The sequence below is a fragment of the Cupressus sempervirens genome, chromosome 6 (assembly GCF_028749045.1).
Source record: "Cupressus sempervirens isolate cs-2001-9-10 chromosome 6, ASM2874904v1, whole genome shotgun sequence".
Lineage (NCBI taxonomy): Eukaryota > Viridiplantae > Streptophyta > Pinopsida > Cupressales > Cupressaceae > Cupressus > Cupressus sempervirens.
The window spans coordinates 54,145,803-54,161,193 of NC_143123.1; the positions used below are offsets into that span (position 1 = coordinate 54,145,803).

Here is a 15,391-nt window from a genome sequence, read left to right on the forward strand (position 1 = left end):
CATTAATGTAAAACTAGTAATAAATATATTTAAAATAAGAAATATAAAATATTGAAGTCTATATTTGAACTTGGTAAGGAAAATGATTAGACATATTTGTGAGGTGGAAGATAAAAATGATTGTTTTTTTTGAAGTTTATCCACTTGCCACAAATGCTGAAAAGATAAAGTTGCAACAAATGCATTCATTAATAGAGGTGTTATAAAAATGAATGTTTTTTTTAAAGTTTATCCTCTTGTCACAAATGTGGAAAATATAAAGTTGTAATTAATTCATTCATTAATAGAGGTGTTAGAAAAAATATTTGTATTTTTGTTGAAGAAAATTGAATTTTTCATTGCCTTTTTCATTATGAGCCAATAATTTTTAAAAAAAATTGTATTTTTCAATTTAAAAAAAAATGCAAATTAATATAGCTTTTGCAAACATTAGTATATCTTGAAATTTTTAGATTATGTAACTAATATGGAACCTCATGATTCCATTGGTTTCCTGCCAAAAGTAGGAACTAATAACGATAGTTTGAAGAAGCCGAAAGCTACACCTCATGTGAAATAAGAAAGAATCAAAAAAGTCGTAAACACTCTGCTGATTGATTGTCCTATCATATCCTCATCTTATTCTAAGAGGGTGCTAACATAAAAATGATTTAACTTTTAGATTTGCTTGAGTTTCCTAACAAAAAATGTTTCTTTAATTAAAAAAAAAAAAACTTTTTATACAAATTGACTACCAAAGGGCCTCAAATCCATAACATAAAGCTAAATATAGTTAAAAGCAAAGTGGAAAAAGTAGCCACATAAAAAGCTAGCGACTAGATCATCACAAACTAATAAATTATAACACATAAAAAAGATCAAAATAAAACCACAACAAACAATAAACTAGTGAAGGAAATTACAGTCCTTTGACAAGGAGCTCATGATTTCCTTCCAATAAGAAACGTTTAAGACCACTCTTGTTATTATGTTTCTGTCTAATTTCTTGTTGACATTTCTCTAGTATCTATTTGCTCTTCCTTTTCTTTAGATTTGCTTAACTATTATCTATACTAATAATTTATTTCTTCGTTATATGACCAATTTTTAGCAAAATCATTAAAAATTTATATTTTTTATGAACCCCAATTTTGATATACTTTTATATTATTGCACATGTTCTCGCTTTTCCTTCACAACTTTAAGATTTTTCATGACCTTCTTGAGCCATCTCAATGTTACTTTATTTTGAAGGTCCTCCATCTAAGAATTTAACATATATCTAATAAATCATCTTTCAAATATTTATTTTCATGCTTCTGATTCTTCTCAATGTCATCAACAACATTTGTGTCCTCTTCACTTTATACATTCTTCTCTATACCACTAAAAGAATTTAAGGTTTTCATCACACACAATCTTAGTCCAGAGCGGGAAGAAGAATCTTCAACATCATACTAAGGAGTAAGGGAGTAAGTTGTCATTTTCCTTAGAACCACAATAGGGGTCTGCATTAGACAAAGGAATGAATTTCTCATCTTCTTTATCAACATCCTCCACACAATCAAATTCAAGATTTCTCATCTTATAATTTAACAATTTTTTGAGGATTATAGTTGAAAATTTCTATAGTTTTGGATGCATTTAAAACAAATGGCAAAATCCAAGCTAGGTTATTCTTAGAATTAGAAAACAATCAATTTACTGGCTTAGGATTTAAATTTTTTATCGTGACAATGAAACTTGATTGTAGGTTTAACTTTTATACATAGAAATGAATCTATTCCCTTCATACCTTATGTACTTACAAAATGAAATCCATTAAAAATATACCCATTATATAAAAGCTTGGTGGTGTTTGTGGACATAATTTGTAGTTTGTTATGTAAAGGATCTTCATTTTAGGGATACTTAATGATTGTTTTAATGATTTACATGAGAGTTGGAAGGAACAAGCACTAATGCAAGTCTTGTTGGTTAAGGTATGATAATTTTAGACGATTGACATTGAATACTTGGTATAAATGAAATGCAATATAATAGATATTGGAACGAGCAAGTGTAAGAGTCAGGTTTTCACCATGTGTTGATGTGGTGGTTGTGGAAAGATGAACATTAGAGGCGGGTTGCCTCCTTGTGATAGATGGTTGAAGTGGATCATTTGAAATGATGGACCTATTCCAAGTGATATTATAATGATGTCGTTTACATATACACTAGACACACAACTCGAAACCTTTTGAGACTCTTCTAAACACAAAAACCTATTCGCTTTAATTAATTATAAAAGAACTCTCTTATCCCATGACCCCATGAAGTTGTTTAACTCAAATTTTTGCTTAATTTTAAGCATGAAAAATGTTTCCATGTGTAGTTTTAATCATACAAAAATGATAAAATAGAATATGCACCTATTTTAGCAGAGCATTGATTGCTTAAAAAATGAAAATAAGTCTTGAAAAAAATGGGGGGCTAGAAATAAGCAACCACTGCAAAAATTTGGGAAAAATAATATATGGCTCCACAATTTGTTTTCCCTCTTACTTATCTCGAGATTTTTCTTCAAATCACTTATTATTCATGATTTTATTTTAAAATAGTGTTTAAGATAGTTGTTAAGAGATTAGACAACCAAAATTCATAAGCACGAGGCTACCAGTTCCACAAATAAATGTTAAAAATATGAAGCTTGATAGCCGCATAAAGACCTACCCTTACAATCATAAATATTTGTTCAAAAAAGTTGATAACCAAAAAACAGGAAATATAACTCTAAACTATAGATATTGATTATATATATGTATTGTAGGCTTTTTTTCCTTAATAAGTAAATCAATTGCAATTTGCACATGAATATTTTTAACGGTAACTTTCCCAATTGACATCTAATTTCTTATTGCCATAGAACTATTAAATCCTCAAGATTCGAACATTCCCCAGATGAAGCAGGGAGAGAATTCAGAAGAAACAAAGAATAAATGATTCATGGCGGCGATGCACTAAATCAGCTAGGCAGCTCCATGGCAGTAGACTGTTATGCTATCAGACATATCCACAAGCAATCTGAAGCAAAGCGCCTAAGGATGCCCCAATTTGAAAGCTAATGGACAACATGTCTGGTTTGTTCAGGTTTCCTGGATTCCTATTAGCGAGATGTGGATCAATATGCAGGAACATGAGTTCAATAGCTGCAAGGGATGCCATCAGAAAAGCAGACGAAGAGATGACTTGTGTTGTGTATCATTACCCCTGCATCGATGGGGCATTTGCTGCCCTGGCCGCCCATTTGTACCACTCCCTTCTCGCGCTCCCTGTTGTTTTTATACCTAATTCCACAAGTGATCCTCTCAGGTACTTGTTTATATCCTTTTTGTCAAATAGAAATGCTGTGTACCTTAGTAGGATCCTCTGCAAAACATCAAACCGCTTGAAACCCCGAGAGACGAGAACTTTCAAAACGTAGTTCTACGAAAGAAAAGTTCTAGCATGTTTTAGGTGTCAGCACTAAGTTCTTTTTTTTCTTAAGTATCAATATTACTACTATAATCATCGACGATTTTTTTAATTATATGGGTCTTTTGAGCTGACGATAGCAATGTAACAAAAACTTTCAAGTTTTAATCTCAACACAGTTTTGGGCATGCGATTAATTCAGCTGTCGTATAACAACTGGGGTTGTATTATGAGTTAATCTGTTGGCAAGGTCTGGCAGTATCTGATTATGTCTTTCTTTTCCAGCCCACGAGATATATCAGTTTGATTAGAATGATAGGGAACAACAGACTGCATCATCCTTTTAATAGAGACGTCTTTTGTGAAAAGCTTTTGCTAACAAATTTTGCTGTTCAGTAAATAGACAGCACACAAAATTTGTGTGCTATCGTAGAAGATCCCACAACAAGATGAAGAGTCCACAGCCCAAACATTAATTATAGAACGCCACTTCAGCATTCTATCATATGTGTAGAAAAAGCTACATGCATCCCTCTATAATAGCAATAATACCAAAGATCCATGGAAGCGAACTCCAATAAGTCTGAAAGCTGGTGTACAGGGTATTTACCAGCTCATAATTATGAAACTATGCATAATGCCCCTCAGGCCTGGAATTTGATGGCTGTATTGACTGTTTTTCCACTTTTAGCCTAATTTGGGAGGCTGAAAATTTGTTAGACTTTATTGATTGAAATGTTAATTTTTTTAATAAAACCATCAATATGATACTTAAGTTTATTAATAAATGTCGAAATTCATTATAGGCAATATTTTGAAAATATGCTAGATAAACTTGTTCTACCAGTGTAAAATATTAGTATGCAAAATATAAATTTAGAAACTTTTTAAAGATGATATATATGCTAATATATAATTATTAAATATAATTATTATATTATTTTATAAAATGTATATATTTAGAAACTTCGAGAGATTAGATTTTTGTAAATATTACTAATTTATACTTTATTGATTAAATATTAAATTATTCAAGAAAAAACAATCAATATTTATCTTAAAACTTAAAATAAAAGACAGTAACATGACCAGACCGTCATAAAAAATACACATGACAGGCAGGGGTGACTGCAAATTCTAGGCTTGATGCCCCTCCAATGTGGCTTTCCTGATCATCAATAAGGAAATTGTTTCCAAGGCCACGGTCCATCATGCCTTCCTGCAGTCAAACTTAAAAGTGGATAGATTGTCGTCAACCTCATGGACATGCACAAATAGTTATTTGTGCAAGTGGTCACAAATTAACTTGGCTTCTTTAAAATATTGCTAATCTTTAGTTACGCCTATAATGGCATAGATCTCTTAAATACATCTATTTGGAAGAGCCCGGCAGATATTGATCAACACCTGTTGTTATTTACAATTGATAGGCTCTTTGAGATTGCTAATGGCCTCTTTTAGGCATACTAGCAGTATCTAGTAACATATAAAACATTATTTCAGTAACCGATGTAATTTTAAATTGCTTTTACTTCTACAAGTGACATAGCAATAACTTTAGTGTTGGCTTCCACATTGTTTTTGTCAGCAATTGAATTATATTTTGTTTATCCAAATACATAATGTAAGTGACATAAATGGAGCATATGCTCCCCTTGTGTGATGTTAACACTCCAACAGTGGGGAGCAAGGGCTCATATTTTAATGATAGGTGTTAGGACCAGACTGTATTATGATAGCATTTGGCACATCCTCGTTGTTAGTTTTGTCAACTTGAGATTGTTGTCTTTAATTTGCATAAATGTTCCCAGATTCAGACTCAGCTTAGACTTGGCAAGGTTGATCCGACTCAGGACTTGGGACTTGACAAAACTTGACAAAGTGAAAATAAAAAACCCAAGAAATTGAGAGATTTTTATGGATTTAAAACTTGTTTAATGTACCCTTTATCGAATGAAGCTCAAAAACACAATAACACCATCAAATAGAACCTAAGTTGATCACATACATAAATATAAATCAATCATAGAAGTATAAATGCAAAGGTAGCTGAAGGAAATAGCAATCTTATATATTTAAATTTTTAAATATTGTCAAATGTATATTAAATTTTTGTAAAATGAAACCCATGACATCAAATGTTCCAAACATATATGAAAACAAGAACAAGTCTGTGACTATGGCTTAGACTCAGCCCGAGAGTAGCATGCATTCCTCCTACAAAAGCGTCTAGGATAGGTCTTGGACCACTGAGCAACCATAGTGTATGCTGGTGAGACACCACTCTGACCAACATCAGTTGTGCCTTTCCCTGAGTCTGATTGTGCTTTATCCTTCTCCTCTGTCATGGCCACAGCCTCCACCTCTCTATCAACCTAGTCGATCCACTCAAGGTCCCAACTAGTAAAGACAGGATTAGTTCACTCAGTGAGCCACTCGGATTCTGATTGACCTCCTCTAGCTGCACTGAGAGTCATGAGCTAAACTCAGAGATCAGTGAATTGTGGTTTTGGAATAGTTGGTGCTTTTATAGGGGATTTGGTGATTCTTTGGGTTGGTACCCTAAAACTTTGTATATTCTTCAGGCGTGAGGCTGGATTAGGACAGTGGTTTTCCCATCCTGGATTTCCACATAAAACCTTGTACATTGTTTCTTGTGTGATTGCATCTCTCTTAGTTTCAATATTCAATTACTTTCAGATTTAAATTTAAAGTTTAACAAGTTTGAATTTGATTATGGTTCAAAAGTTTGTATAGTAGAGTTGTGTTTTTCAATTGTATCAGAGCCATGTACTTGGAAAAGATTAATCAGTTTAAATAGATCTTGGATATAGAACACATGGCTTGTCAAGAGGGATCTTCTTCTGATAACGCACCTTTGTTTGATGACACCAGCTATGCATTTTGGAGTATAAGAATGGAAAACTATGTCTTCTCTAGGTTTGATGTTTGAATAGTCATAGAAAATGGTTGTATTATGCCTAAAATTCATCTAATTGATCCTTCAAATGTATATTAAACTCATGTAAAATGAAACCCATGACATCAAATGTTCCAAACATGTCTATGACTCTATGGCTTAGCGTCAGCCTGAGAGTAGCCTGCATTCCTCGGACAAAGGCGTCTATAGGTCCTGGACCACTAAGCAACCATAGTGTGTGCTTGTGAGACACCACTCTGACCAACATCAGTTGTGCCTATGCCTGAGTCTGATCATGCTTTATCCTTCTCCTCTGTCATGGCCACAACCTCCGCCTCTCTATCAACCTAGTTGATCCACTCAAGGTCCCAACTAGTAAAGACAGGATTACTTCACTCAGTGAGCCACTCGGATTCTGGATTGACCTCCTCTAGCTGCAGTCCGAGTCATGAGCTAAAATCAGAGATCAGTGAATTGTGGTTTTGGAAGAGTTGGTGCTTTTATAGGGGATTTGGTGATTCTTTGGGTTGGCACCCTGAAACCTTGTATATTCTTCAGCCTGGAGGCTGGATTAGGACAGTGGATCCTAACAACATTTCTCACCATGGTTTTCCCATCCTGGATTTCCACATAAAATTTTGTGCATTGTTTCTTGTGTGATTGCATCTCTCTTAGTTTCAATATTCAATTACTTTCAGATTTATTTTTAAAGTTTAACAAGTTTGAATTTGATTATGGTTCAAAAGTTTGTATAGTAGAGTCGTGTTTTTCAATTGGTAGCAGAGCCATGTACTTGGAAAAGATTAATCAGTTTAAATAGATCTTGGATATAGAACACATGGCTTGTCAAGAGGGATCTTCTTCTGATAAGGCACCTTTGTTTGATGGCACCAGCCATGCATTTTGGAGTATAAGAATGGAAACTAGTTGTCTTCTTCAGGGTTTGATGTTTGAATAGCGGTAGAAAATGGTTGTATTATGCCTAAAATTCATCTAGTTGATCCTTCTAATAAGAAAGATTATGAAAACAATGTTAAACTAAAAAATGCTTTTCTTTGTGGATTATCTAACACTGAATTTGTCTAAGTAATTTATTGTTAGACAGCCAAGGATATGTGGGATAAGTTGAAGAATATATATGAAGGATATAGATAGAGTGAAGCAGACAAAGTTGCAAGCTTATAAGGCTAAGTTTGAAGGGTCAAGATGAAGGAAGAAGAACAAATAGAAGACTATCTCCTTAGAGTTGATGAGATAGTAAATGCAATAAAGGGTCTTGGAGAAAAAAATTAAAGACTCCATGTTCGTACAAATAGTTTTAAGATTTCTAACTTCTAGGTATAATGTGAAAATTTCTGCCATAGAAGAAGCAAGAGATCTTAGCGAGATTGTAATTTATGAGTTGCATGACATTCTAATGGCTTACAAAATGTGGATGGTTGGTGAAGAAGATAGGAGGAGAGAAGTTGGTTGAATTTTCAATTTGGAAAAGAAGAAAGCTCAGAGTTTGATAGTGATATGGATGAAAAACTTGTAAAGAAATTTAAAAAGGGTTTTGGAAAGTACAAAGGGAAGCTACCCTTTAAATGCTTCAACTGTGGGAAGATTGGGCACTTTGCTGCCAAGTGTCCCCATGCCAAAGGTGATCAAGAGCCAAGACAATGAGGAAGACTTCAAAATGAAGAATAAAGGCCAATCATCGTACAAACAATGGAATTTCTTAAAGAAGAAAGTTCAAGCTTAGATTACAGTAATGAATTTGATGGTGAAGTATTGTTCATGGCAATTGATTCATCAGATCAGAGTGATGAAGATGATGTGAAGAAGGTGAAATAAGTCTTGAAGGAGAGCTACTGTCTGCAATAGAAGAAATTAAGAGATTGAAGGAGAATTCTCAACAAAAGATGTCAGCATTGAAGGAAAGTGATGTCCTAAAGTAGGAACTTGAAGAGGGAAACTAGACTATCATCAATTTAAAGATTGAAATCGAAGAAGATAAAAGACAAGCAGAGGTGATCAATTCTGAACTCTTATTAAAATCTAAAAATTGTTTAAAGTTAGAAAATGAAGTAGTTAATTAGAGGAATGAACTTAAACAATTGAAGATGGTTTCTCATAGACAAATTAAGTTTGAGAAGAGTTCAGATTTGTTAGATGAAATGTTGACAAATGGAGGTTAAATAATGTTAAATCTGGTTTGGGCTTTGAAAAATGTCAAAGTTGTAGCAATTCTTTCAGTGAAAAAGACAATAATGATGGACTTGTTAAGATTTAAAGTCAAAAAGGGGCATTCATAGTGACATCTTGCCACTAGAAGAATGACAACAAACATGTTTTATTCTTTCAATGGTTGTTGTAGTCTTTGTAATTACTTTCATAAAACCACTGATTGTAGGATTGTACCAAGAAAGAAAATCAGTTTTTGTTATTCGAACTTATTTTGATTCCTTGAAAGATTCATTATGATTTATTTTAATTGTCAGAATGTTGGTCATATTGCAAGAAATTGGCACATGAATTTTACAGAAAATAATCAGATAGAGAGTAGGTTCTTGAACAGAGGGGCTGAAAGATGTGGAGAAAGGAGAAGAAATCCATTATTGTTCAAACTACCTTTCATGCAAAGAAACAAAATCTTTGGATAATCGAATGTGGTTGCTTGAATCACATAACAGGTGATAATAGTAAGTTTACCACCTTTACTAATTAGAACAGTGGTGTAGTAAAGTTTGGTGATAGATCAGCAGTACAAATTTGAGGTAAAGGTTCTCTAAGCATTAATGATATTCTAAAAGTACATATTGTCTGGTTTGTAGAGATTGAAATATAATTTGTTGAGTGTTGGTCAATTATAATCTTTGGATGCAAAGAAACAAAATCATTAATCAGCATTAATGATTGTTCAAACTACCTTGCATGCAAAGAAACAAAATCTTTGGATAATAGAAACTGGTTGCTTGAATCACATAACAGGTGATAAGAGTAAGTTTACTACCTTTATTGATTGGAATGATGGTGTAGTAAAGTTTGATGATAGATCATCAGTACAAATTTGAGGTAAGGGTTTCCTAAGCATTAATGATACTCTTAAAGTACATATTGTTTTGTATGTAGAGAAATTGAAATATAATTTGTTAAGTGTCAGTCAAATATGTGACAATGGATAATTTGTAAATTATAATGCTCAAGGGTGTGAAACTAGAGAAGTTAATTAAAGCACATTGATCGTTGAGGGGAAAAGAACAGACAGAAATGTCCACGATCTGAAAGAGGTAAAAGGTAATGTTGTTTATTTGGACAATTTAATGAAAGTTGGCTTTGGTACATGCAGAAGCCTGGGGTTTTGTTGTCTATCTAATTCTGTTTATATGCAAGCATCTACGTAGGGGGAATAAATTTTCTTATTGCTGTCCCTGGCCTTTTCTCTTAGATGTTAAAGGGCAAGAAATTGCAGATTGGTTTGTTTTACAGATGGTGTAGATGCTTTGTTTGTTGTTGAAAGAATGTTGCTTTTTGCTTTTGCAAATACAGATTGATGCAAATTGTTGACGCAGATTTGAATGTTGATTGGAGTTTTGCCATCAATGACAAAGGGGGAGATTATTAAACTATTTTGTCAGTGATGTCAAATCAGACTGTAATATTCAGTTTGATCACTGTTATGTTTGAATGTTGATCAGATTATATTATTATTTTAAATCAGACAAAAGTTATACCCAGTTGAAACTGGTGGATACCTGATATGTCTTGTTGTTTGGATCTCTGCGTGTAAATTGGTTGATTTGTAGCCCTTGATTGGAATCCTGACAGAACAAATTGATTTCTTTTTAGCAGAAATACACAGGTGACTGATAGAATATGCACACAGACGTCTCTGTTATTGATCAGTGCTGGTACTTATAATCACTGTTCAAACTTTAGAATGATTTCTTTTGGAATGTATGTATTGCTTCTAATGGAATAATCAGAAGATATGCAGAAGATCTTTGAACATATTTCAGAATTTATGTGTTGCTTTAGAAAGTGTTGTTTTCTTCTTTTCATTGGGGAACATCGTTTATGGAACTGTCTCTCTATCATCAATTTGTGATCAGATTTTTGGCCGTCTATGAACAGGAAGATTATCTTTGCAGATTCAGAATATCATATTCCTGATCAAACTTTTTAGTGGATATTGCAACAATATTTCAGATCATAATTCTAGAAAACCTGGACTATCATCATAAATAATTATAAGCTTGTATGAGAGTTTGGAAGCTTAGATGAGAGTTCAGCTTGGGTTTTACTTTCTCTATCTTCATAAATAAATGTACGCTTGTATGAGAGTTCGGTGGCTTAGATAGCCACGCTGGCAGGTAGTTTTCAGTTGGCTGGTATTTGGTTGTTCCAACCTCTCTTAAATGATGCTGTTAGAGATTCCTTCTTGGATGCTTATTTACATGTTTCTTGCACTCAATTATAAAGATGAGTGTGTGGATGTGAGTGTAAGGTGATAAAACAATATGCTACCGAGAGTCTGAAAAAGCAGATTTTTACTGTGTGAAGTGGGATGCACGTAATTTCATGTACCTGGTAGATTTTGGGGAATACTTGGAGTTGTGATGAACCGAACGTAGACTATTGGAAAGAGTTGAATAATAACATATGCTTTATATGTATTGATTTTGGTGGTGATGTTTTGAAGACAACTTCCTGGCTGGAGTCTGATATTGATTTCCAACAAAGGAAGGTAACTAATTTGAATGTGAGTATCAGGTATATCATTGACTGTGTTTCTTTTAAATCTACTTTAAAAGTGCGCTTCTGTTTGAGTTGTTTTTCAAATCTAAGCTTACAGTCAATTCTGTTTTTGTTCTATCAAGTCTATAGACGAATTTGTTTCATATAACATAGAGCAGTTTTGCAGAGATATTATTTCTGATTGTATTTAGTTTGCAGAGGGATAATTGGGACTGTTTTGATAAATCTGTGACCGTTTCTTTTAAATCTACTTTAATAGTGCTCTGCTTTTTGATTGTTTTTCAAATCTAACCTTACAGTTAAGTCTGATTTTATTTTATTAAATCTATAGACAAATTATTTTTTAGATAACACTGACAGAGAGCAGTTACATATGCAGAGTTATTATTTCTGATTGTATGCAGTTTGCAGAGGGATATTTGGGATTGTTTTGGTGAATCAGAAATCTACTCAAAGTGTAAATGTTTGTTCACTCATTTTGTAAGAGAAAGCCACAGAACTCATTATCAAATGTAATTATTGTAATAGTCTTAGAGTTGGTGCTCAGATCAGTTAATTGTGGTTTTTGAAGAGTTGGTGCTCTTATAGGGGATTTGGTGATTCCATGGGTTGGTGCCCTAAACTCTTTGTGTATTCTTCAACTGTGAGGGTGAATTAGGATAGTAGATCCTAGCATCATTTCTCACTGTGGTTTTCCCATACTTGATTCCCCCTTAAAATCTTGTGCATCGTTTGTTGTGTGGTTGCATCTCTCTTGGTTTCAGTACTCGATTACTTTCAGATCTTAGTTTAATGTTATAAGTTTAAATTTGATTAAGATTCAAAAGTGTGTATCTGCTACTGAATCCCCCCCTTCAGTAGTAGAAATTTGTTCTTCAATAAGCACCCAAATTTTTTATTTCTATTATAACAATTAAAATAGATCATCTTGAAGCTTTTCTTTAGGATCATGCCTTGAACACCTGTTCCTTGGGTAAGACTAGAAAATCTCCCTTAAAAATCCACATCTCTATCATCTAAAATTGAATCACAAAGAACAAGTATTCCCAATATATTAATCTCCTTCTCATCTAAGGGAAGGCATAACAACGTGTGACACTCTCCACTTCATTTGAATAGCAAATACTTCTTTAGTTCCTTCACTAGAACTATGGCAAAAAGTAAGCAATGAAAAATTCAAGTCTCCCCAACCTTTATTTTGAGTTGAGCATTGGGTTACAGTCCCAAACACATATACATGTCTCTCTATATCTTTTGTGTTGTGGTCAGGTGGTTGAAGTGGAGCACCTAATCTTTGTAAGCACAAACATTACAGTTCTGAGTTGTGTTTACCCCCCGTGGACCTTTTGCATGAGGTGGTAACCCTTGAGTGTGAATTTCTTTAGTTCTCAGCCTCCTTTAATTGTTTTGTCTGTGAATGGATTTTCCAACAAGCCTTTTTCTTTGCCATACCAGCCAATTTGGAAGATTAAATAATTTTATTCAACTTATTTATGGGTTGTTGTAGATGAGGTCCATCACAATGATTGGGTGTTAGCTAGCGAATTTATGCATAGGTGGAGTTTGGCTGCTAAATTTTGAAGCTTGGTAAACAAATATGGTATTTTCTATTTGAGCCCTTTAACAAATGTCTCCATTATTTATGGGCAATGCTGAAGAGGTGAAAGGGATATGTAGAAACTTAAATATTCCCCATTGGTATTCATTTTCATCGTAGTCCTTCAATCTAAATGTTGTTTGGCTTTGAGAAAAAACATTTTCCATTAGTGTACAAATCTTTGAATGCTCAAATGTATTGCAAAATAACTTTTTATCTTTGTTAATGTTGAGTAAAGAGTCAACAGCAAAGTGTCTTGATAGTTTTTCTGCTTCAAGCCCACTGAAATAAGTTTCCCGATGGAGCCTTGTGAAATATGAAAAATTAGCAAATAGGAAAATATGCCTTTTTCATGGTTAATCTTGAACACCCTGGTTGAATTCATTGAAGATGTTCTGAACTCACAAATATTAATGCCACTTGTCATCTAAAAGCAGGAGTTGTTGCAAATAGTGTCAGGACTGTAATCATTAAAATTGGCCGAAATCTAGGATCTTAAGTATGGGTCAGGAATGGGATGCTCTGTACAATTATATGATCCTATAAATCAATTTTAATGAGTAGCAAGTCTCTACTTGGACAATAGGATTACTACATATGACAATAGGCTGACAATAGGCTTGCTCAATGAATTTTGATGGGTAACATGCCTTGACCTAAGCATCAGGCATCAGGCACACTCTCTTATATGAAAATTATTATTTTCCTTTTTTATCAAACCCTTTTGAATGATTTCTGAGGGCATCTCATAGCTGCAAGATCTGGGGCTATTGGCTCCCTTGCCGGTCTGTATTGAAAGCTGTCATTTCGAGTGTAAAACTGTGCAAGAGCTTAGTGAATTGCTTTTTTTATTTTGTAAGGTTCTTGATGACGTCATTGATCATTCTACTTTATATTGTTTTAATTCATTTTTGAATTATGTCATTGCTTTCACTTTCAGGGCAGAAGATTTTGGTTGCAAAAAGTTTCACACTTGTTATCTTCTTGATTTCATTGGACCAAATGAGTTTGCAACTAAGCTTTCACAGATTGTAAACCAGTAAGTGCTTAGTTTGTTTCTCTTACTTAAATTGATTTTGGTTTTTATTTTAGACTTATAGCATTTTAAATATTCAAAATACTCAAAAATATGAATAGAATAGTCTCAAATGCTACAGAAAGCATTTAAAGTTTAAGGTTTGTCCTTGAAATCCATGCAAGCACAAATGTATGTTTTAATGAGCCATAAAAATGTATTCATGTATGTGCTTTACAAAATACATTATAGAGGCAAGTCATAAGATTACACTTTAGGAGAGGTCTATATATATAACTTTTAACTATTAATACATATTTACTTAATTTATTTTTTTGCTTGTCAATGATATTTAGACAAAAACTATTTTTCTAGTGATCTTAGAGTATTTAGTTTTAACTATGTATTTTACTTAGTTATTGGTTCAAGTTCGATTCAAAATACGGGTTCCAAGAACCGGTTCGCTGGTACAGCAAAATTTGGGAAAGGGTTTTGGGTTCATTCGTACAAAAACATGTAAAAATTATATATATACCTATTTATGAAGCCTAGAAGCATAGTTAAAATTAGAATGTCACATAGTATCATAAAATCATATGATTCAATCATTTAAACAACAAAAACACCATAGGCATAAGCTTTAAACTTGTAAGTTGTAATCATAGCATCATGAATCAAGATGATACCATTATATATTTCAAGTTCAACATCAAAGATTCAAAACTTTAAAATCAAATCACGATCCATGAATCATTACAACAAGTTCAAGTATCATTGTTTCAAGTTCAAGTTTCAACTAATTAGTGTTAGAAGCCAACATAACCCATTTACACTCACTTTTTAGGGTTGTAGAACTCAAAAATTTATCAAATATGTTCAAAAAAGTCACTTAAACGCCATCTGCTGGGAGAAATTTGCTCGGGTTTGATGGAAATTCAACTTGGCAATACAAATTTGCCCAAGTTCGTATTGGCTGCTTGCTGCTTCGAACCACCTCTCAAATTTTGGTACTCTTCCCATAGTTGTGGCGAACCGAACGAGAACCACGATGGGCCGGAAGTCAAAAAAGCGAACCTGGGAAACTAAGGTATTTTATTTTTCTTGTTAGTGTTGTTTAGAGAAAACATCATTATACGCCTTTTTGTTAAAATTCCATAATGTTCTAAGGCACACATTGTTGGATTAAGTATTGAAAATGGTAGAGCATAGATAATGCTAAAAAAACCATGATTGCTCAACAAACAACACCAGGTGTAAAAATAATATTTATTGATAATTTAGGTTATCAAATTAGATTTCAATACGTGACTTTATAAAACCATCTCCTCCAATTTTAATACAACTAGCTTGTCATCCAACTAGTCAACTAACATTAAGATAGATAACATACAGACACTTATTTTATTTCTAACATCGCTAGTTGCCAAGGTGGCATTTTTTGAAGGATAAGCCTTATATTCTGACATCCATTCTTAAGACTAATAGTATAGAAAGCAAAACATAGAAGCAAAAAGTACCAACAAAACATAACCATATATTTGATGGAATTTTCTATTTGAAAACATTTCTTCGATCAGGTAGAACTCCATCAAGCTACCTTGTAATCCTTATCAAGGTGTACCCTATAAGTTGAATTCTTGAGTTTCCAGATTCCAACTTCCCAAACTTCAGAATCACAAATCTTATA

General features: G+C 33.3%; 1 protein-coding gene across 2 annotated transcripts in view; it reads left to right on the plus strand.

Moving 5' to 3' along the window:
- The first annotated feature begins 2,879 nt into the window (after positions 1–2,879).
- LOC149551102 (uncharacterized) overlaps positions 2,880–15,391 on the plus strand; it is a 169,987-nt gene continuing 157,475 nt past the window's right edge. For both annotated transcript variants that reach the window (XM_089786674.1, XM_089786675.1), the window contains exons 1-2: positions 2,880–3,330; positions 13,630–13,728. In XM_089786674.1, coding sequence (XP_089642800.1) covers positions 3,083–3,330; positions 13,630–13,728 — 347 coding nt within the window. In that variant the 5' untranslated portion in view covers positions 2,880–3,082. The remainder of the gene's footprint in view (positions 3,331–13,629; positions 13,729–15,391) is intronic.